At 33.5% G+C, this 25183-nt stretch overlaps 1 protein-coding gene and 1 long non-coding RNA gene across 4 annotated transcripts in view; one reads left to right on the top strand and one right to left on the bottom strand.

The window, feature by feature from the left end:
* Positions 1-25183, bottom strand: part of LOC141506861 (uncharacterized) — a 102832-nt gene that overhangs the window by 14714 nt on the left and 62935 nt on the right. The window lies entirely within an intron of this gene.
* Positions 1-25183, top strand: part of ERG (ETS transcription factor ERG) — a 124266-nt gene that overhangs the window by 67754 nt on the left and 31329 nt on the right. For all 3 annotated transcript variants that reach the window (XM_074214004.1, XM_074214003.1, XM_074214005.1), the window contains exon 3: positions 18308-18459. In XM_074214004.1, coding sequence (XP_074070105.1) covers positions 18308-18459 — 152 coding nt within the window. The remainder of the gene's footprint in view (positions 1-18307; positions 18460-25183) is intronic.

The following is a 25183-nucleotide window of genomic DNA, read 5'->3' as shown; positions in this document are numbered from 1 at the left end:
CGGAACTTATAAGTTAAGTAATAGGAACTTGAACCCTCAGAGTATCTAAAATCTGAGTCTGGAGTTTTTCCTTGGGATCCAATTGCAAACTCATGATTGTAAAATTAGGGACAAATAGCCCAGAGAGAGTTATTACACTAAGGATTTTGTGACTCAAGGTATCTGTAAGGCAAGTAACTAAAACCTTTATGTCTAAAGGACAACCTATATTTAAATTTGTTTGTAGTGAATTTGGTTTCACAAGTGACCTTTAGATGCTTCACTTTGCTTTACATAAAATGAGTCCTTAACAGGCATTAATTTTCCTTAGCAAAGATGTGAAACTGATCAGTTTTTATAAAATGGCTTGGGATTTTGACAAATTGTTGTTAAAAAAAAGAGTTATCCAATGATAGCAAAGCATTTTACCAGTATGAGTTAAATTTGTTTTGATAGTAACTGTCTTCAAAGGAAAATTCCTGTGAAAGATTTTTCTGAGATTTAGGGAGGAAATATATGTGTAGAGAATCATATCTCCCCAGCTATCCACTACATGATATTTTCTATACAGAAAAAATTCATTATTAGGGTTCCTTGAACAAAATTTTTCCATAAAACTAATGAATCTAATATGTAGAAGAGTGAATTTGGGATGGCTTTAAAATATTTATATTGTGTCCTTCATTGTCAGTTACTCACTAAGCATTTATTAAGTCAATGTCTAGCACTCAGGTGCTAGTTTATAAAGAGTTGGGTTTAAAAGCTGTCTTTGTGATTTTGAGTCTTAAAATTCACAAAGAAAAAAGTTGAATGGTTTGGGAAAGACCTTGTTTCCCAACTAACTTTATTCTACAACTTTATCCTTAATATGCTTATAAAAGTAAGCCATTCACATTTGCTACATTTTCCATACAAATAATAAAATAAGAAGGAAAGACGAACCTATATTATAGGCCAACTGGTAAGGTATCGTGACTTGCATACCAAACTTTAAAATTCACTGCATTTTTTAATCCAGTTGTATCTTATATATAATATAAGCCATCATTTCATAATTGTAGCATAGTCTCATTGGGTTCAATGATATACAGTTAGAAAGAACATTTAAGTCCATTGAGTTTAAATCTTTTATTTAATTTTATAATTTTAAAGATAAATTTAAGGATTTAGAGCAGTTTTTGTATGGCTGTTGATAACTTGGATTGTTTTCCCTTTGAAAACTGCCTATTCTTTTTCTTTGACAATTTATCAATTGAGAAATAGTTCTTATCCTTATAAATTTGAACTGGTTCCCTACATATCATAGAAATGAGAACTTTAACTGAGAAACTTGCTGCAAAAATATTTCCCAAACTTCCTACTTCTCTTCTAAATTTAGCTGCATTTGGTTTTGTTTGTGTAAAAGACTTTCAACACCCTCATTTAGCTGAGAGGTTGACTTGCCCAATATCATAAAGGTAGAATTTCAACTCATGTCCAAATCCCTCTTGGTTTTTAGTGTACCACAGTGTCACTTTAAAAAGTTCATTGTAACCTCAGGGATCTAGAGTTCAAATAGACCTACAGGACCCTCCTTCAGGCATTTTACAGATGAGGAAACTGCTTACCCATGGTCACTTGGAGGGTTACATCAAAGACAGAATTTGAAATTCCTCATTAAGAAATTGAATAGTCTAAAATTTTTCCTCAGTTTACTTCATCAAAGATAAAGAATCCATACTAAACTCTGGGTAGTTTCCAAATAGATTGGACTTTACTGCTACTTGTATATCCACTAATTTTTCACTTGATTACAGAAATTATTTCATTAGACCAAAGAATTAAAGCATGAAATGATAGTTTAAGAAATTACTGAAGGACAATAAATAATAGTGGAAACTAATCTCCACTTGTAGATTCATTCTCAAGTCATTATGGTCTACCATAATTAGTTATATCTTAATGGATAATAAGTAGTTCTCTTCTATTGAATAATCATTTACAATTGTCATTTTATTTTATAATATTAAATAAATCCAGTGTTGTCAGATGGCAACATATATGTTTTCTTCTCTAAGTAAATGTATTTATATATGTGCAGTATTTTAGCTGCAGTGTCAGACCAGTGAACTTAGCGAGTGGGATAATAAGAGTTTTTAGTTTTTTTGTTTTGTTTTTGCAAGGCAATGGGGTTAAGTGGCTTGCCCAAGGCCACACAGCTAGGTAATGATTAAGTGTCTGAGGTTGCATTTGAACTCAGGTACTCCTGACTCCAAGGCCGGTGCTTTATCCACTACACCACCTAGCTTCCCCCGATAATAAGAATTTTGACCTGTGAAGTAAAACAATTTTGGTTTATCAGATTTTCAGTTTGTTATGAAAAAAATTTGAAAGGTTTCAATGAATTTCATCCTTTTCTTCATTGAAAAACTAAAATATTTACAACCAGAAGGACCTCATCAGTTAATCCCACTCTCCATTTTATAACCATCTCACCTTTAGCATGTCTAATTGTTATGTATGGTGTTCCTAGCTTTCTAACTTAAATATTTCAAAGATTTGATTTAATCAATATTGGTGAAAAAAATGATAAAGATCAAAGTTTTTCTATAAGTCAAAGAATGATCTTTTTCCCCCCTTGCAAGGCAATGGGGTTGTGTTTTGCCCAAGATCACACAGCTAGGTAATTAAGTGTCTGAGATCAGATTTGAAATCAGGTCTTCCTGACCCAGGGCTAGCACTCTATCCACTGCACCATCTACCTAGCTGCCCCTAGGAATGGTCTTTAAGATTATATGTGGCTTAAAAATTAATTACCTTCTTGTGGTCTTCTTTGGCAGAGGGGTCTTAGAAATCTTGTGATCAAATCTGGACCCAAATTCCCTCTAGAATATCCTCCCCAAAAGCAATTATGCAGATTCTTCTGGAAGACATGAAATCATTAGGAGCTTAATAACCAATGAGGGAGCCTGAGTTTATCATGGTGTAGTAGATTGGTAGGAATCTTATCCTATTTAGACAAAATCAGAAAGGATTTTAGATATCAAGTCTGACCACTTTATTTTTATGATTGAAGCCCAGAGATGGACAGGAACTTGCACAAAACTACAATGGTAAACTACTTACCATACCTGTGGGACTGAAATATAGGAAAATGGTCCCCCTTGGGTAGAGTGACTCTAAGATTTCTGTGAATTTTTATAGTTCTTCGGACAATACTTTATAATTTTTCTTAGAGGATGTTAGAGTAGGAAGGAAGCTTGTTGTTCAGTTGTTTCAATTGTGTCTAATTCTTTGTGATCCCATTTTGAGTTTTCTTGGCAAAGATACTGGAGAGGTTTGCCATTTCCTTCTCTGATAGATTAAGGCAAAGAGAGGTGAAGTGACTTGCCCAGGGTCACACAGTATCTGAAGCCAGATGTGAACTCAGGTCTACTTGATTCCATTCCCAGGGCTCTTTCCATTAGAGATCCTTAATTTCACATTCATTTTATTCATTGGAGATTGTTTTATTTTCAATTCCATTCATCTCCCTGATGTTTTTTCTTTGTACTTATTTTGAGTAGTTTTCTTTTGTGCTTCATTTGCTGATTTTAGGATTGTTTTAAAAACTATGGCTAATTGATCTCTTGGGTTAACATAAACATGTTGTTTGATCTGTTAAATATATTGTATAAGAAGAAGAAAAAAGTTAATCACCTTGTTTTTATCCTGGTATTGAGTCTTTCCAAACTTAAAAAAAACCCTCCAAAAACTGGTCCCTAGAGAGCAACATACACCTAGTTCCTCACTGAGTTCTTGTTGAAATTTCAAGAGAAAGAGAAGGGTATTTAGATACAGAGGTTCTGGGCCCTGCCACTTTGTAGATATTTAACTTTGAGTTTGCCAATTCTCTCTCTCTCAAGATCCTCAGATTTTTCATATGTAAAATGAACAAATTGGAAAATATGATCTCTAAAGTTTCTTCTATTTTTAAATTCTGTGATCCCTATGAAGTTTCCCCAGGTTGGTAGAATCTACCAGATTATGATCTGCTAACAACCTTGGAGAGCTCCATGTCAACTCCCCACCATGATATGGAACAGAAATAAGATATAAATGATATCCTATTATAACATAAGAATAAGTGAGAATGAAGCATTCCCCAATTCCCAAGAGACAGAACACTCTTTGATATCCCCATGTTGAGAAAGAGAGACATTAATGAATGAATGAAGTACCAAGATTCTACTTTTAGGAACAAAAGATTAATTCTATAAGGGGGTTGGCAATGAACTATGTAGTTAATTCTTCCATCTTTATTTTAGAGAGGAAAGGAAAGTGAGTATGAGACTGGAAAGAAGTTCAAATTCTAGGTGCTGAAGAATATTTAACAAGGGCAAAATTAGCTTGTGGCCTGACATTACATATTTAAGATTTCTCCTGGTACCTGGAGCATCAATATAAATCAATGCTGAGCTCTCTTCTACTCAAGGGGGCAGCATTTGAAATAACTTTTCCGCTACTTCCAGTCTAGAATTCTGGTGACTCAGAAATAAAACAGAACAGAAATCCTTTGCACAGTTGCCTTCTTGTTTTGAGGGGGAAAAAGTCACTTTTACTATAACCTTCTTACATTTGTATGGCAGCATTTTCTCCTCTCCCCTATCCCAAATGCTGTTGATTAAATCTGAATGCTTGCTTGTAGGATTCTAATGAAGAAGTTCTGCTGAAATGGTAATTAATTTGTCCCTTGACTGATGTTAAGGTTAAAGACCTACCTCATCTCCCCTCTCACTGATAAGAGCCTTTAATTTAAATCAGTTTCACCTCAAAAATGACTTGTTTATAATATTCACATAAGGTGACTAATTAGGCATTACTTATCTAACACCACAGATGCCAGCCATCTATTTCAAATTCTGTCCTTTACTTTGCATCCTGGTTTATCTAAAGTTCAGCTTTGACAGGAATCTGACTGTTCAATGGAAGTGTGCTACCCGATTCTCACTTCTAATTGTTCAACATTCACAATGACTTTTTATAAAAAGTTCTTAATTAAAATAATGTTACTTTTGACACTGGTCTAGGAAATTTCCAAAGAAGTGAAGAAGTAAAAAAAATACTTAAAATATCAAAATGAATGAAGTATAGAACAGTTTTGCTGACACACAGAAAAGGAACTTTGAAGCATAAAAAAATCATAGATGTATAAAGATGATTTTCTCATTCTTTAAAACTCAAATCAAAGAGAACTTCATGTGTACAGGTTGATGCATCTTCTTGAATCAATCACAGGCATTGGATGAGAGAAATTTTCTGCACCCTGAAAGCCTTCTACTTATTTAATTTTTGGTTTTTGCAATGGGAGATTAAATGACTTTCCCAAGGTCACACAGATAGGTAATTACTAAGTGTCTGAAGTCACATTTGAACTCAGGTCCTCCTGACTCAAGAGTTGGTGCTCTATCCACTGTACCGCCCAGCTGCCCCAAGACCTTCTATGTAAAAAAAGAAAACTATTTCAAAATCATTAACATAATCTGTGGGTCTGACAGGTGGAAAGAATGAGAATATAAGAATTGAGCCAGAAAGAAATAGCAGCCCAGGTCTAATCAATAAAAGAAGAAAAAGGCAATAGGACTAAGTTTCATTAAAGAAGGGAGATTCTGGGGATGGCTGTCAGTCTTGCAGAAATCTCCAAATGTAGATGTTATCTCTTAACAATCTTTTCTTTTTTGGAATTACCATAATATTTTATATCAAGATCTAGATCTAGGATCTGAAATAGTTGCCCCCCCCACTGTTCTTGAATCCTAATGATTTAGAAATAAAAGAGAGCAAAATTCCTTTTTACAATAGTGCTAAGTGGCACAGTGAATAGAATATTGGCCTGGAGTTAGGAATATATGTTTGACTCAGTTTATTATCTGCAAAATGATCTGGAGAAGGAAATGGCAAATCCCTTCAGTATCTTTGCCTAGAAAACTTTGAATGGTATTAAAAAAAAGCAAAGCAAGATTTGACTGAAATGACTCAAAAACAGCCACAACAAACAGAATTCAGAAAATAATTAAAATAGCTTCTAATGGAAAACAATTTTGAAAGACAAGAATTCTGATCAATGCCAGGATGAGCCATAAATACAAATGATGAAACATGCCTCACCTCTTAGGAACAGTTATTATGATCTAGAAATGCATGAGACATTTTTCCTCTCCTGCATTACTGCCTTGCCATAGTGGATGGGCTTTCCTAACTCAATGAAACTATGAACTCTACCCTGCAGGTTTACTCAATACCGACAGGTATCACATGTACCTCACACTTGTCTCAACTGGATAAAATATTGATCACACTGAATTATACAGATAAATATAGTAGAAATATATTAAACTAAACAGCAAAACAAATAATGACAAAGAGGAGACAGTCATGTTTGAGGGGGGGGGATAAAATTGAGGAAGAAATAGTCAAAATAAACTTCTGTTTTGGAGGTTGTATCATAAAAAGGATAGATAGACAATATTTGTTATCTACTTATTTTGTCCCAAGTATCTGCTAAATGTTGAAAATCCAATACCAACTTACAAAGACAAAACACAGAGGACCCTGGAAGAGTTAAGGAAGAGGAAACCCATTGAGGGTCAAAGCAGGTAGCATGTAGGTGGAGTAGAGCAGATAGTGAGCTGGACGTTAAATGAGCAACCTGGCTGGGGCTTCTCATGAGTTGGCAGTTTCTGACAGAAACTCACCAGTCATCCCATAGACCTTAAAGGGGAGTCATTTTCGATGTGGAGGTTGAGAGTCAGAGATTTCGAGGGAAAGGTAACAACCAGTGATGTGACCTGGATGACCTGGATTAGGGTTAAGAGAGATATTGTTTCAGTTGCATACCATTCGTGTTGATTATTATCTTCTCATTAGTAAATAAGGGGATGGAAGCAAAGAGGAAAATTATGAGGTTATAATGGAAGGAAATTAACTATTGCAGCTGTGAACATGAATGGGGTGAGCAAAAGGGAAAGGAAAAGGATAGCAGAATCCAACACAATGTTTACAATACACTTTCAATAGAGTTGGCATAGAATTTAATGCAGAATTAAAATGATGAACTGGAGGAGGCTTTAGTGTGGTTCAGAAGAAACTAAAATTCAAGAGGTAAAAAATCATGATCTCAGACAAGGCAAAAAAAAAGCTAAAAGAGTTTAAAAAGGGAAATTTTGCTATTTTTAAGGTACTATTGGTAAAGAAACAATATCAATATTTAACATATAAGTACCAATGACCCAGCATCTAAATTCTTAAATGAAACATTAATTGAATTATAGGGAAAAAGCAACAATTTAATAATATGAGACTTCAATATATCTTTTTGACAAATCAAATAAAAAGACAAGAAAGAAGTTATGTAGCTTAACAGAATTTTAGAAACAATAGATATGACAGATATCTGCCAATTGCTGAATAGAAAACACCTTTATAAAAATTGACTAGGTTCTATGGCATAAAGTCCCAAAATTAAGAGCTAGAAAGTCAAAATATTAAACATATTCTGTATTGACCACATGAGAATAAAATTATAATCAACAAAGGAGTTTTGAAGAAAGAATTCAAACTTAAATGAGGACTTATTTTATTCTTAAAAAGCTGGTGAGTCAATGAACAAATAATGGAAACCAGATACTTTTGTAAAAAAAAAATGAAAACAATGATTCATTATAAAAAAATTTTGGCATAGCAGCCAGAGTTCACCGAGGATAATTACATCTCTTAGCATTTTCATTACCAAAAGAAAGAAAGGATCAATAAAACAGGTATACTGTACAACAAATAAACTGTACAGCAAAATAGGTATACTATACAACAAAAAAATTGTTGCTAGAAAAGCAATAAATGAAACACAATTGAACACTAAAATAAAAATTCTAAAATAGAAGATTTAATATAACACAGCAAAAAAGAATTAGCACTATATTTTTTATTAAAAAATTATTGAAAGGAAAATAATCATCTATTATATTTTATTAAAAAGAGAAGGTAACCAAATTGCCAAAATTAAAAATAAAAGTGAAAAATTTAGTCAATATTAATGAAATAAAAAATTTTAATAATCATTTTGTTCTATTATATGTCAACAAAACAATTCTCTTAGGTGAAATGGATAAATATTTACAAATATATAAAATGCCCATATAAGCATACCAAGAAACAAAGAATTCAAATAACCTAATTTTAGAAAAAAAGGAATTGAAGAAGCAAAAAGTGAATTAGCTCAGAAACAAAATGGAGAACCAAATGGATTTATATTCTATCAAATATTCAAATAACAATTTTAAAATGACAAAAATTGTTTGCAAAAATAGGCAAAGCATCTTATATAGTTCCTTTTATGATATTTAAACAGGGTCTTGCTACCTAAATAGGAAAGATACAAAGAAGAAAAAAGAAAACTATAGGACAATATCCCTAAGAAATATTGATACAAAAATATTTTTAAAAAGAGGAGAGATGAACATATTTAAAAAGAATGCATAATATGACTAGGTTGAATTCATACAGGGTATCCAGGGTTGGTTTGATAATAGACAATAAACATAATAAAACATATTAACAACAAACACAATAAAAATCAAATTATTATACCAATAGAATTAAAAAAAAGATTCTCGACAAAACATAACATTCATTCCTGTAGGAAAGTTTAGAGACACATGATTCTACTAAGAGTTAAAAAATATTTTAGACACTCTCTAGCAGCCAAACCTTAATTCTAGAAGAACATGATATCAAGGAGGTGATACCAAGTCATGCAAGTGAGTTGGATTTAAGTGAGGTAGTCCTGGACAAAGTCACCTGTCTTACTTTCTCCTCTAGAGTCATCTGGGATCAGTGGCCAGATGTGGATCAGGACAACTGGAGATGGCCTTGAAAGAAGTGAGAGACCTAGGCTTTTCCCCGGGGAACAGTTTGACTAAGGCAATATCCATTCATTCATTAGGTTAGGCAAGAGAGAGAGAGAGAGACGAAACTGTAAGAGGAGCAGTCTGAAAGCTATCAAGTTGGTCTACACAGGTCTTTCTTTCTTTCTTTCTTTCTTTCTTTCTTTCTTTCTTTCTTTCTTTCTTTCTTTCTTTCTTTCTTTCTTTCTTTCTTTCTTTCTCCCTCTCTTCCTTCCTTCCTTCCTTCCCTCTCTTCCTTCCTTCCTTCCTTCCTTCCTTCCTTCCTTCCTTCCTTCCTTCTTTCTTTCTTTCTTTCTTTCTTTCTTTCTTTCTTTCTTTCTTTCTTTCTTTCTTTCTTTCTTTCTTTCTTTTCCTCCTTTTCTTCTCAAACTTGTGGATACTCTGCTCAAAGGCCTAGTATATCTTGGGATTTACAGGCTCCCAATCACTTTGGCTCTCCTCAATTGGTTAACAATGTACCTCAGTTTAAACCCACTTGGTTATCCTTTTGGCCCTGGTTGTTTCAGAGTAAATTCAAATAGCAATTCTTTCTATTTTGGTCAGAAATTCTGAGAAAACCTTAATGAGTGAATGGAAATTATTTCATTTAAACTGTGACCTGGGAAAGACCTAGCTTAAAAAGGCCAAGGTCTCCCACTGCATCTAGGGTCATCTCCAGTTGTAAAAGTAAGGCTGGTTACTTTGCACAGCACCCCCTCACTTAAATCCAACTCACTTGCTGGTCAGGGCTTCTGATATCATGGCCTTCTTGGAGAAAGGACAAATAACTTCTGTGAATAAGAGCATCAAAGTGGGGCTCAGCAGCCTCTTTCTCTCTCTTTCTCTCCTCCTTCTCCTTCTTTCTTCTCCTTCTTCTCTTTCTTCTTCTTCTTCTTCTTCTTCTTCTTCTTCTTCTTCTTCTTCTTCTTCTTCTTCTCTCTTGATCTCTTTCTTTTCTTTTCTTCTCATACTTATGGGTGCTCCTCCCAAAGGCCTAGTAAGATTTTTTTTCTTGGAGTTTACATGTCCCAAAATACATGATTGGTTTAGAGTGAATTCAAAGAGTAATTACTTGACTCAACAGCTCAAGGGTCTTCCCCTCCCAGATTGATTTTTTTTGACTTTCTAAAAGGGCCTCCTTGCTTCTTTTTTTTCTCACCTGCCTTAATCATTGAGATACTCTGATTGTCTTACCCTGACAACAACATATTAGAGAGTTTTAGTTTCATTTATAATCCTTTCCCCATTCTCTTTTTTTTTTGAATGTGGAAAGAAAAGACAACCAACTGAAGGCAGCCAATGTGGCATTTGATTTGGATAAAGGTGGGGGTGGCTAGGTGGCACAGTGGATAGAGCACCGGCCCTGGAGTCAGGAGCACCTGGGTTCAAATCCGACCTCAGACACTTAACAATTACCTAGCCGTGAGGCTTTGGGCAAGCCACTTAACCCCACTTGCCTTGCAAAAAAAAAAATCAACTGATTTGGATAAGGGTGTAATTTTAAATTGAACTAAGAAAAAGAAGGAAGGATATTCTATATCTAAGGGATATATTGAGCAAAGACAGAAAATATCTTTCATTTTTTGAGGGACAGCAGGTAATCTGTTTTGTCTAAGGATGAAATAGGGGAAGATTATTCCCATAGTCTGAAATGAAGAAGGAAAGGTTGTATGGTTCCAGAATTTAGAAATTCTTGAATATCTGACAAAAGAATTTTTTTCCGGAACTCCTGAAGTTCCACAATTTGGACTATGTTTAAAAAAGATTAGATTTCCAGTGGTGTAAAGAATGAAGTAAAGAGATAATAAGTAGGTTTAAAAAGACTCATTAAAATGTTAACTGTAACAATCCAAGATATCGATAAGAATCTATACTAAGGTGATTGCTGAAAAAGGGTGATATAAAAGAAATATAATCCCTGCTTTAAAGGGACATTTTTATGAGACTCTACTCCTCATTGGTGGAGATTGATTACTCAATGCCACATCAAATACTTAAGGGAGCAGATGATATAAATCTAGTCTTGTATTCCTATCTCTCTGAAGAGAGCAGAATTACCAGGCTCTACCTCATCATCCTGTTTTCCTTACTTTCAAAAATCAAAGTTCTTGGAAAAAAGACTCTCCAGATATCCAAATTTACCTTCCCATCAAGACAGACTTATGTGGATCTATATGGGCAAAGAAATTGTACACAGAAACAAAAGGATTTGATAATTAGTTTGGATAGGAGACATGAAGGAGAAAAAAAGTCAAAGATGATCTCAACATTTCAAATGTGGGCTGCTGATTGAATGGAACTTTTAGTAATTGACTTGTTAAGGAAAATTGAACTATTTTGGTAATAGACTTTGGTTTGAAAATCTTGATTTGGGTGGGATACCTAGGTATAAAATTTTTAGCCTATTAGAGATGGGGGTTTGGTGGTCAAGAAAGAGAGTAGATCTAGAGATTGAGATTTATAAATCAACTGCATAGAAGCAATAACTGAAGCTGTGGGAATGACTGAAATTGAGTAAGGACAATTTATAGTAAAATAATGAAACAGGAAGAAACACAGAAATATTTGGGACCCTCCTAACTTAAGGAGCTGAAGATATGACAGGAAGTTGGAAAGAGTAAGAAAAGTGATTAAAGTGGAAGGAGAACCTAGAGAGTGTTATATTTGAAAAGGTCATTGTATTCAGAAGTGTCAAAAGTATCAAGTATTTAAGGTTAGAGATGATAAAAGTTATCTTCTACAGTCAGAAGGCCAATGGTGATCTTTGAAAGAACAGTTTCAGTAAAATGATGATGATGGGGGCAGTTAGGTGGCACAGTGGATAGAGCACTGGCCCTGGAGTCAGGAGTACCTGAGTTCAAATCCAACTTCAGACACTTAATAATTACCTATCTGTGTGGCCTTGGGCAAGCCACTTAACCCCATTTGCCTTGCAAAAAAAAAAGGTGATGATGATGATGATGGTGATGATATTTTTGTCCTTCATCCTTGAAGAAGATCATTACATCAGGGAGGTGATGCCATGATAAGCACACGAACTGTATTTGAGTAAGGGGATGCTATGCTAAGTCACCAACCTCACTTTCTCCTCCAGAGCCATCTGGGTCCAGTGGCCAGATATGAATCAGGATGACTGGAGATGACCCTGGATGTGAGGCAGAGTTAGGTGACTTGTCCAAGGTCACAAAACTAGGAAGAGTCAAGTCTCTGAGGTGGATTTGAACTCAGGTCCTCCTGACCCCAAGGTCAGTGCTTTATGCTCTGTGCCACCTAGCTGTCCTTCAGTAAAACAGCATAACAGATAGATGGTAAAATGCTGAGGAAAATATGGGTATTGATAAAGCAGAGACAGTAGGGTTAGATAATCTTTCAAGAGTATTAACTGTGGAGAGAAGGATAACAATAATACGTTAGTTTCTAATGGCAAAAGAGTTGAAGGAATGGTTTTTAAAATTATATTTTGTTTACGTATGATGGATCCAGGTTGACAAGAAGGAATTATTAAAAAGTGTGTGTGTGTGTGTGTGTGTGTGTGTGTGTGTGTATGTGTGTGTGTGTGAAGATGTATGAGCTTGGGTACCCATTTTTAGTTAGTTTCTATAGTGTATAGGAAAAGATGGAACTAAGGATGAAAGGGAAGGGGTTAGGTTAGTTTAGAAAAATTGTTTTGAGTTTTCCTCTAATAATTTTCTGATCTTTGAACAACTTTTGAGTAGTAATTATTTTTTTTTCCTGACAATTGGAAGTACCTCCCACTGGATAGGTGGTTTTTATCATCTTGAAAAAAGAGGGAGCCTTTCTCATGACAGTGATACACTTTGTCCTATTTAAGGTTGTTTGAATAAGTAAGATAATATCAAATTATTTATATAGATCTATTAAAATGAGACAGATATTTATTGGTAGGAGAGATTTAGGCAGCTGATTGCTGTGTACATGGGAATAAAGTATCTTTTAACTCTAAAACTTCATAATGCTTTTAAAAAAGCTAGGGTTTGACAAAAAATGCTTTTTCACTTCACACTTGAACTTTGGTAAAATTCTCAATTCATTTTTTCCTTAAGTGCTTTTTCCCCATTAAGTTAAAATTTTCAGAGTATTTTAAGAGAAAATACTTATATGTTCATGATTCATTTGTGCTTAACTCTCATAAAGACTGCTTGAAATGAGTTATTTTAGGCTCATTAAATAATTTAGAATTATTATATTTGAGTTTTATATCAAATTCTCCCTTGAACACAATCAGGATACTCATAATAGCTAATAACATCTAGGTGGCTCAGTGAATAAAATATTGAAGTCCATAATGCCACTTCTGACACTTAGTAGCTGTGCATTTAACAATCTCTTTTGGTGTTGATAACAACAAACTCACAGGTTATTGTGAATATCAAATGAAATAATGCATATAAAACCTTTTGCTAACCTTAGGACAATATATTAATGTTAGCTATTATCAAAATACAACCTTCTCATCATAAAAACTTAAGAAACTTTTTTTTATCCCTTCCTCAGCTTATAACTTTTGCCATGATCTGATAGTCTAGAAACTTATGCAACCAAAACAGTAGTCATACTCCTTCATGTTGCCTTAGTGGAATCCTGGAGAATCACAGAATTCAGTCTAACAGAATTGCTATGAGATTGGTCCTATGATTCCTTATATTTTTGTGCCATCCTTTCTTATGCTTCTTTTTAGGATGGTACAAATAAAATTCATAAGATCATAGATTAGAACAGATAAAGAAAAAAATTTCTCCAAACCACCATATTTATATACTTATCTCCTCTGAGTTGAGGGGAATCATAACCATTATATTGTGCTCATCATAAATTGGAACAAAAAATGAGAAAAATTAGCTTGAGTTTAGGATTAGAAGCTCCAATAACTTTCAAAATAGGAAGTGGACCTGTGATTTCACTGATACAGAGAACTCCAGATGGGGAAAATCCCTCCACCAGTGAAGGTTAGAACCTTCTCTGCAACTTATAGAGTTATTTAGATCCTTGAGAGATTAAATGATTTGCCCAGGTTTGCACAGCCAGTATAATTCAAGGTAGAACTTAAGATGTTTCTTCCTCATTTTAAGACCAGTATTGTATTCATAGTCATACACTGGAATATTTTTAACATTTTATAAGATGTCTTGCCAAAAGGTTATTAGCAAAAATAAAGTTTGGCTAAAAAGAAAACCTCTTATCTGAGGCTCAGATATTTTACTCCAAATAAAATACTATTTTTACAAGTAACTAATAGAAAACTACAATATTTTATTCTATAAACACTAATAAAGAAAAATGATGATATTAGAAATTCATCACTTAAAGATGCATTAATTTCCTTAATACAAAAATTTTAAGAGTTGATATATTTTTGTTCTAGATATAGTTTAAGCTAACTGGATGACTAATATTTATCATTTGAAAACAAAATTTATGGTTTAGATTGTTTAAAAAAGTGATGGCATGGCATGAAAGATTGTGCATAATAAAAAATTTCTTCTCAAAAAGTTTTTCCTGTGCTACTTCATTATTTTAAACAGCATCTATATTAGTAGTATACTGTATTAGCAGATACAAGAACACTGACATGGAAGACTACCCATGCTTCAACTTTTAAATAATGATTAATAATGATCAGAATAATGACAGTTTTTTCATTATGTTTCATTACACATTAAATACATTATTCTTTAAAGTATTCTATTTAAGAATCATTCTTCTGTTTTTTATTTCTAGGCTCTGTATATATTGTTCATTAGTTTCTAGAGTATTTGTGTAAGCTTGTGACCACCCTTAAACCAGTCAGTAATGAATAAACTGGGATGAAAATAATTCTATCCTTTAAAAAAGGCATGCTTTAAAACCCTGACCCATAGGCATAATGATCACTATGATGTAAGTCAGGCAACTCATATCACTTTGTAAGCACCCTCCAAGGTTATCCATATTAGGCAAAAGATGAATATTACTAGGGAAGTCTACTAAACACATCTGGAATTCAGCTCAAAGAGGCTGAAAAGAATCACTTAGATCTACAAGTGCTGTTTTTTTGGAAGATGACCATAATGTTCATTTAAGTTATACTCTTCAAAGGATAGTATCCTTGCTACATTTGATGCCCTCAGTTGGTATACAATTGGCAGGTACTGAAAGAGTAGAAATATGCCTCAACCTATGATACAAGAAGAGATGAGCAAAATAAAAATGTTTGCCAATTCAGGAGGTATTCTGTATAGTCATGCAACAAACACTCCTTGTAGTTACATGTTCTGTTGGAAGTGTATTATAGAATGATGTAACAACAGATAAAATGTTTTCTATAGAGAGAAAAGTTTTATCTATCAAAATATTTGCCTAGGGTATTATCACTAGCAACCCTAGAAAAAAGGTCACAAAAGAAGAGTAAGTTTAAGATCTTTTCTTGGACCAAAAGGAAAGTTCATTTTAATTTTTCCAGAATCAAGATGGTGAATTAACTTGCCCTGAAATTATAAACTTTTCAAGCATGCTTTACCGTTTTGTTTTTGAAATCATGGCACTACTAGATTTAGTACTCAGACATTGGTGAGTTAAAAAAAAACTAAGTCTAGAATAATAACTACAAGCTTGAACTATTCAGATGTTCTAGACAAGACCAGCACTTTAAGCAATTAGGCATGTAATAATTGGGATACAGACACAAAGGTGAGCTCCATTTTACTCAAGAAACGCAACCCAAACCTTAAACAATATTGTGGAATGAATATCAGTTTTTTTCTTCTGAGTAACCTGAGATAATTTTGATATTAATTTTGAAAAGTTGTACTCATTTTCTCAACTTTGGTGCTATATAGAAATAATTTCCTAAAAAATGTTTTCCTGATTCAAAAAGAAGTTCTTTCTCAAAAAACAAAGTTTTAAGGTTAATAACATGTTAGAGAATGAAAAAAAGGTGATAAGAGTCTTTGCTTTCAGGGAGACAACTTGCAAAATCCTATGTTTGTAAACAAGATATATATATATATATGCATATATATATGATAAATTGCAGATAATCTCAAAGGTAAAGCACTAGTATTGAAGGTAACTGAAGAAAGTTGTTTTTTTTTGTGGATGGTAGAATTTTAGCTGAGACTTGAAGGAAACCTGAGAAGTCTGAAAATGGAGATGAGGAGGAAGAGAATTCAAAGCCTAAAAGAGTTAGTGAGAGGGCATGGAGTCTAGAGATGGAAGACTATGCATAAGGAACAACAAGAAGGCCAATGACACTGGATCATAGGCCAGTGGAGAGTAATAAAAAGTAAGAAGACTGAAAATGTAAGAAGTAGGCTGTTAAGAGCTTTAAAAATTAAAAAGATGACTTTACAGTTGAGTCTGGTAATGAAGAGCTCTCAACATTTATTGAATGAGGGTGGCATGATCACTGTACTTTGGAAAAATAATTTTTTTTGCTTTTTTATAATTATTTTTATTTTGTTACTTTTTTTTTGAATTTTATTTTTCCAGGCTACATGGAAAAACTTGCTTCAACATTCACCTTCAAAACTTTGAGTCCCAAATTCTCTTCCTTCCTCCCACCTTCTACCCCCTTGAGAAAGCAAGCAACCTGACACAGATTAAAAATGTAGTCTTGAAAAACATTTTCACAACAGTTATTCTGTGAAAGAAAACATCTTCCCTCCCCAAAAGTAGAAAGTTCAAGAAAAATAAAGTTTTAAAGAAAGTATGCTTCAGTTTTCTCATTCTAGGAATGGATAGGATTCTTTACCATAAGTTCTTCAGAGGTCACAGCACTGCTGAGAAAGGCTAAGTCATTCACAGCTGACCGTTCCACAATATTGCTGTTACTCTATATACAGTACAATTCACATTGTATCTATATATAGTACAATTCACATTATATCTGCAAGTCCCTCCAAGTTTTACTGAGAATATCCTGCTCATCATTTCTTACAGTAGAATAGCAAGGAAGATCATTTTGATAGCTGAGTGGACAATAGACTGGAGTAGAAAGAGACTTGTAGCAGAAATTTATTGCAATTGTACAATCATGATGTGATGAAAGTCTCTGGTGGTATCATCAAATGATAGAAGGGGATGCATATGAAAAATGTGGAAGTTGAATCTACAGGATTTGACATTTTATTACAGATGAGGGCTGAAAGTTAGGAGTCAAGAAGTTACAAGCCTAACTACCAGAATGATTTTGCTTTCAATAGTAATAGGGAAAGCAGGAAGAAGGAAAAGTTTAAAAGGTCAGTTCTAAATATACCAGATTTAAGATGTCCAAACAATATCCAGTTTGAGATGTTCAAAAAATAGTTGAAAATATTTGATTGTAGGTCAAAAGAGAGGTTAGAACTAGAAAAATTGATCTGAGGACACCTGTACTGAAATGAACATTGAAACCATGGGAGTTATTTTCCCAGGAGGTCAAGGTTTCCCCAAAACAAGGTAAACACTAGCCCTTAAGAAGGATTTCCTTAAAATATTTAAATAATTCCTCCTAGCTATCCAAATAACTGCACTCTGTAGATTGAAGGTTTAAAGGTCCAAGAAAATCTTTATTTCCTTCATTTACTACTTTTCCTTTTTTCTGGTTAGCTTGAAATGTGATGTCCTGTTAAAATTTTAGTTTTTTCTTCAAACTTTTCAGCTCTCACCATTTTTTTTTCACAGAGGATCCAGTTAGTAAAATAAATGAAGATTTTAAGTGAGTTCTCTTCTACAAATGAGTGCAATTATTCTGAACAAAGGCCCCATAATTTGCTTTCTGTGACTAGGCAGCATATTGATGTTTTAAGGTTGTATTTGGGTTGTTTTCTATATTAAGATTGTTTTAGGAGTTTTTATAAAAAAAATTGTTATATGTTGTTAAAAGTTTTTGCAGATCAACCTCTAGAAAAGTTTGAGTTTTTGCCAACTTATCTACTTCCTGTGATATTTTCTGGTTCTATTTCCATAAAACAATGTGAATATTTCAGCTGGAATATCAAATATATATATTACAATAGTACTAAAATAAAAGTTTTTTTTATATTTGACCTCTAATACTGTTTCTTAGCATATGTCTATTTCAACATTTATATATCATTCCATTATGAGAACTCTTAATTCAGTCACTCCTCTTTTTGCCCTAAATTCATGAGTTGCTACAGTTGGTATTTTGAAATCATAGTTTCAAAATGGAGTTATTTGAAGAAATAGATGCCATGACACTTTGTTCATTTTGAAACAAGATTTCATATCATGAAATATAATAAACCAACATGATTACTATTAATAAAATTATTTGTTCTTATAGATTCTAATTTGTAGTTCCTTTCTCTCTACTTTTTAAACTCTCTCCTCTAATATTTTTCTTATCTTTCATCTTCTTCCAAATGATTTTAGAGGATCTTTTTGAATACTTTATTAATTTAAGAAAAAACTTTGTATTTCTCTAGGAACTCTCCTGATGAGTGCAGTGTTACAAAGGGTGGGAAGATGGTCAACAGTCAAGATAATGTTGGAATGAATTATAGCAGCTTTTTGGAGGAGAAGCATATTCTATCAACCAACATGACAACAAATGAACGAAGGGTTATTGTACCTGCAGGTCAGAAGTTTATAAATATCCCTTTGAGATTTGTGATAATATGATCTACTGGAGAGACAATTGAACTTAGAGTTTTGACAGTGTGAATTGTTATGCTATGAAAAAGCTCTTAACCTCTTTTATTTCTCATTTTTTTCAAATGTAAAATAGGCATAAGAATACCTTGTCAACCTAGACCAGACTTTGTAAACTTTAAGATATAGTATATATGTGAGGTATCATCATTTTATGAAAAAAAATATTATAAATGAAAATAGTACTAATAGAAGTAATGTAAAGGTTGAGCCGAATAATAAAGGTTCAGCTCAAATCTGGGTCCTTTACCAACCTGTCCCTACCTCCTCCATATTCTAATGTCTTCTTTTTACATATAATCTTCATATATTTTGAGTGTATCTTCTATAAGACTCCTTATTTATATGTAGTCTTCTTAATAGAATATTTTCTCCTTGAGGGAAAACACTATTTTTTGCATCACCTCCTTTTTCTGTATCCCCCAATAGCAAGTATTGTCCCTGAATAAACACTTAACAATGTTTATTTACTGATGGATTTCAGTCACTATGAATATTAATATTTAAAATTTTTGTTATTCAGAGTTTGGATTTTATATGAAATTGTGATTTTCTATAAATTACAGGCTTTTAATATGATATGAAAGATATTACTTGTGTTGGTTCCAAAACTATCCTACTTCAGTTCCCACCAAATTTCTTTTATTGTCTTGTGTGTTTTTTAAAAATGGCTCATTGACACTTTTTTAAATAAGATATTATAACTATTATTCCCCTTATCTGCCCCCAAACTCCATTCTACTTAAAAAGAACCCACCTTGAAACAAATGAAAATAGTCAAACAAAATTAGCCACATATTGGTCCTGTCTGAAAATATATTCTTTACTCAACACCTCCAGTCCTTCATTTTTCTGTTAAGAGGTGATATACATGTTTTTCATTTATAATCTCATCTCAATTTGCCATTGAACTGGTAAGAGTAATAAAGGTTGTATTTATTTTAAATATTATAGTCATTGCGGGGCAACTAGGTGGTGCAGTGGATAGAGCACCAGTCCTGGAATCAGGAGGACCTGAATTCAAATCTGGTCTCAGACATTTAATAATTACCTAGCTCTGTGACCTGCATTTAACCCCACTGCCTTGTAAAAGCCCCCCCCCCAAAATATAGTCATTGTATAAATTGTGCTCTTTGTACTTGTTTTATTCTGCATCAGTCCATACAAGTCTTCCCAAGTGTATCCATCATTCTAATTTTTTCTGATAATATAACATAACATAAAATATACAATTATTTCCCAATAATTGGTAACCACCTTACTTTCCAATTCTTTACTAAAACAAAAAAAGTGAAAATATTTCCCATCTCCTTCATTTCCATTTGAAAGTGTTTACTTAAAGCTAGTCTATTCATCAAGATTCCTTGAAATGTCTTAGAGGTACACTTCCCTCCCAGCAAATAAAATTATGTTCAATTATTCTAGGTAAATTTATCTTCACTGAAGTCTTAGTCTTTTGTCCACTGAAATAACATATTTCAAGAGTTCTTTATAGTGGGAGCTGTCATGCCTTGAGTGATCCTGACTATGACTCCTTAGTGCCTTTTTTTGACGTTTGCTGTCTTTTTTCTTTGACTTAGAAGCACTAGATTTTAAATTTAGTGTTTCTTTTAGAGGAGGACTGGTGTATTCTTTCTATTTTTCACTATGCCCTCTGGTCCTAATATCTAAGTTGTTTTCAAGTATGATTTCCTGCTTTTATTTTTGTCATTATTTTCAGACTTGTGTCTTCTTGACCCATTTTCAGGTTAGTTTCATTTTGTTTTACTATTTCTGTGATCTCATAAAATAGTTATATTTTGTTTACCCCATTATAATTTTCAGAGGGTTTAATTCTAAGGTAAAGTATTAATTCATTGCCATTGATAGCCATTGGCACTTTCTTGCTATTTCATTTTGGACCTTTTATTTAATTCTTTCTATTTCTGTTGTCTTTTCTCTAAGGCTTTAATTTAACTTGTGATTCTATTGCTTTTTGTGATTTTACTCTTTAGGTTTGTCATAGTCTTCACTGTATTTGATATTTCCTTCTGTTACTCATATCTCCAGTATTAGTTTCAGAATTGAGAGATTATGCTTAAATCAAGTTCTATTCCTGTACATTGCAAATATTAGGCAAACTCTTCTTTTACCACTTTCTTTCTTTGTTTCTTTGTTTCTTTCTTTCTTTGGCAAAGCAATGGGGTTAAGTGACTTGCCCAAGGTCACAGAGCTAGGTAATTATTAAGTGTCCGAGGTCACATTTGAACTCAACTCCTCCTGACTCCAAGGACCATACTCTATCCACCGTGCCACCTAGATGCTCTTCTTTTACTACATTTTTTTGTAAAATATGCCACAAGAATGAGGGAGAGGGAAACATACAAGAGATTAAAATGGAAGGAATTCCATAATTAAAAGTCATAACACAGACCATGAACTAAATAGAAAAAGCAAGAGAAAATCAAAGAGTATTAGCAAAATGGAACAGAAAGATGGATTCAGTAGTTTGCTACACCCCTCCCAGAAATATACTTGAAAAATAAAGATCCATGTAGGTGTAAAATGAGAATCTAGAGAAAAATTCTTCATCTCAGGTGAACTAAAAAAAAAAAGCAGGGGCAACAATTATGCTTTCTTACAAAACTATATAAAATGAAGATTGATATGATAAAAAATTGACAAGGAGAGAAACTATACCATCCATAAAGAAAACACATAATGAATGTATATATATATATATATATATATATATATTTAATAGCATATCAATTATATACTTAAGAAAAAACAATTGAATATCAGAGAGAAAGAGTAAAACTAACAGGGGTAGACTTCAAGGTATATGTTTTATATTTAGACTCATGAAACAAAAAAAATAAGTAAAAGGATATGAACAGAATTTTAGAAACATGAATTAACAATCTGGTAATTACTGAATAAGAAAGACAAAAACTTTATTTTTTTCTGAATTTTTAAAAATTTTAAAACATTTTTAATGTTTAAATTATTGACCACATAATGGGGCACAAAATCTTCAAGAACAAATGAAGAAAAGAAGACTTTATTAATCATAATGTAATTAAAACTATGTTTGATAAATGGCCTTTGAAGGAAGAATTAAAAATTAATTAGAAAAATTAATTATGTGGTAGACTAGTTATTTCTGAAATTCTACAACTTTTAAACCTATCCCAAAATACCAATTATATGCTAGAAATAAAATAATATCAGCTGTCTCCAAGATCTGGAAAACAAGCCCTCCTAAAACATGAGACCAAAATGAACTAACAGCAGATATGACTAATTTTAATATCCAAAATGCTCACTCTTTAAACACTCCCTACTTCCTATGAATCTGTTCATAAAACAGTAGCAGAACTATACAAACTGATCTATGTACTCAACTTCTTTTTTTTTTGGCAAGGCAATGGGATTAAGTGACTTGCCCAAGGTTACACAGCTAGATAGGTATTATGTATCTGAATCTGGATTTGAACTCAGGTCCTCCTGACTCCAGGGACAGTGCTCTATCCACTGTGTGACTTAGCTACCCTGTACTCAACTTCTAAGGTCATCCTTACCTTTTTTCCAATGCTTAAGCCATCTAAAGAGCATTGGGGCAGCTAGGTGGCACAGTGGATAGAGCACCAGCCCTGGAGTCAGGAGTGTCTGAGTTCAAATCCGACCTCAGACACTTAATAATTACTGAGCTGTGTGACTTTGGGCAAGTCACTTAAACCCATTGCCTTGCAAAAACCTAAAAAATATCTAAAGAGCATTACTTTGCCTAGTCTGTGACAAGAGCAAAGAGTATGACAGGAGTGAGAATTTGTAGCACTTTGCCATCATGGATTTTGGACAAGAATTGGAGAAACAAAAAAGAATAAAACTGTGTGGCATTCCAAAAAATATGAGAGAAGAGCAAAGATTCTATGGGAAGTCAATTCTGTTGCTTTTGAAGTCACTTGGTTAAAAGACCTATGTTGGTGAACCATAAATGGCATTTTATGCAAGGAGGTAGAGACAGCTTTGAGATTCATCTCATAGGATATTGCAGTCAAATTGGATGGGAAAATAAAGAAAAACAAGATTTGGAAATTACCAAAGATCTCAGGATAAAAAAATAACTCACAGAACTTAAGAACAAGTAAATATTCAACAGGGGAGAAATTAATAACAGAAAGGAAAATGACCTCTAGATAAAAGAAAATATTTCAAGATCTATGAAAAAGAACTGCAAGGAAGATTTCAATGATTGATGAAGGGGAGGATTCTGCTGATTCTCATGATCCTATGAAACCATATCAGGATGTTCTTCATTAATTTAAAAAATAAATAAGAATTATGAAAGCAAAATTTGTGGTCAAGACAGCAGAAATGATTGGCAAAATAGAAGAATCTGATCACAAGTTTGTAAATCTCACTAAAGAAACAAAAGAGAGGATAACCGAGGAAACAAATGCATGAAAGAGAAGACAATCTGGAAGAAGAGAAATAAAAGTAACACTAAAAAGTGCAATCAATAAAAATCAAAATGTGCTGACTATGAAGAAAGAGTCAATAGAGTCAATTTATGGATAGTCTAGAAATACACAGGTCAAAAAAACTAGTATGCCATAATAGAAGAAATAATACAAGACAACAGCTCAGAAATTCTGAACACAAAAAGAAAAAGTCCTAATCCACAGATTTCCTGCAGGAAAGAAAAAAATATGCTTCAAATTCCAAGATACAAAATGGTAAAAATGAACAACTCCTCTAATAAATAACAAATTCTGCAGTGACTTTAAAATATGAAGGAAAAGAAATTTCAATAACACAAAACTATTCTGTAACCCAACATGAACTACAGGATGGAATAGAATAAAGTGCTCCAAACCTCAAAGGAGTTCCAGATGCAGCCCAGTGTGACTTACCCTATAAATTTGAACCTAACTAAAGATGAAAAAAGATGGATGTTCAATGAAAAATGATGTTTGAAACATCCCTAGAAAGAAAGATAGATCAGAAGAAATTATTTGCTTATCAAACACTCCAGATAACAAAAATATAAGAAGAGTAAATAAATACAGCAACCAAGGTAAAAACAACAAAATGAAACAGTAAATCAAGAAATTTACTTCCAAATATACATGAGAAGGCAAGGGTGAAGGAAAATAGAGGGGACAGTGAAGAAGCAGGCCTGAAACATCTGTATTAAACCTCACAGCAATCTGTTGATGTATGAATGACTATTAGTGGTGATGGTGTAACTTAATAACAAAAGGGGACAGAGCATAAAAGGGGATGAAAGATAGAAGAGAATATACGATGTATCCTAGTCAAGTAAGAGGCTAACAATGAAGGGAAAATAACTCCTATAATTTCTCAGAAAGAAGAAAGTCTGTGAGAGAATGAACAAGGAGACTAAAGGAAAAGTGAGAAGAAAAAGAGGTAACCTTGTTTCAGTGATGGGAGGGGGCACCACTGATCAAAGCTTCTATGAGACAAGAGATACTTTATAAAGTTGATATGGATACCTTATAATGGGTATCATATGCAGAGATATTTTTGTTTAAACTGATCACTTATCCTACCTCACAACACAAATAGAGCTACTGGAGATGATTGATACCAGAAGAGTGGGAGAGTATAGACCAGGGAAGAAATTTCAAATATTTGGGGACAGGGGAAATGATCAGGGAGATGTCAAAGATGAAAAATGAACTGCACAGAGACTTGGGAAGATTCCTATAATGAGGTAATATTCTTTGTGTCAGACTTCTGGGAGTGGGGCCAAGATGGTGGAGCATGGGGAAACACTACAGCCAAGTTCTGTTAATATTACCCTCCAAACAACTTCAAGATAACAATTCAAAATTCTAGAACAACAAAGTCAACTAAAGGGTAGGGTGGGACATTTTTTCAGTCCAAGAAAACTTAGGAGATTGGAAGAAAAAGAGTTACTGAGGTCTGTGCTAGCCCAGAGCCCACATGGTGGCAATACCAGCAGTGGGACTTGGAGGCAGACAGCAGCAGGCAGTATCTTCTTCAGGGGTTCTTAAACTAGAGATGCAACTGGTCAGAAAGAGATTACAGGAGACCCCAGGGCTAGAACTGGTCATAGGACAGGGCCCTGTCTGGAAATTCCATTACCCATACTCACTTCCAATTTCTGGTCACAGTTCCAGAGTAGAGCAAAACCCTTGTAGTAATAAGGGATTAGGAGCCCTGAGGAGCAAAATCACTTGTGTGTTCACAAAGGAACAGGTATCAGGGATCCTCCCTGGATAATGATCAGAGCTCAGACCAGAAGAGCAATGAGCATACATTTTCCTGGATCAAATCACCTTGGAAACAACAAAATTTCCAAACACCTAGAATCAGCTCTGAAAACTACAGTGTGAGAAAGCCTGAAGCAACCCCCCCCTAAAAAATCCCAGAAACAGAGCCCAACTTTAACATAAAGTTGTCAAGAAATAGACTGGAAAAATTAGTAATAAACAACAAGAAAAAAACTGGTCATAAAAACTACTATGGAGATGGGATATATATATATATATACACACACACACACACACAAACTCAGAAGATTAACTGAAAGTCATAATTTTAAAAAGAACCTCAATATCATATTTTAAAAAATTATGAAGGAAAATTACCCTGATATCTTTGAACCAGAGAGTAAA

Source organism: Macrotis lagotis, chromosome 1 (assembly GCF_037893015.1).
Source record: "Macrotis lagotis isolate mMagLag1 chromosome 1, bilby.v1.9.chrom.fasta, whole genome shotgun sequence".
Taxonomy (NCBI): Eukaryota; Metazoa; Chordata; class Mammalia; order Peramelemorphia; family Peramelidae; genus Macrotis; species Macrotis lagotis.
This window is presented reverse-complemented; position numbering and strand designations above follow the sequence as displayed.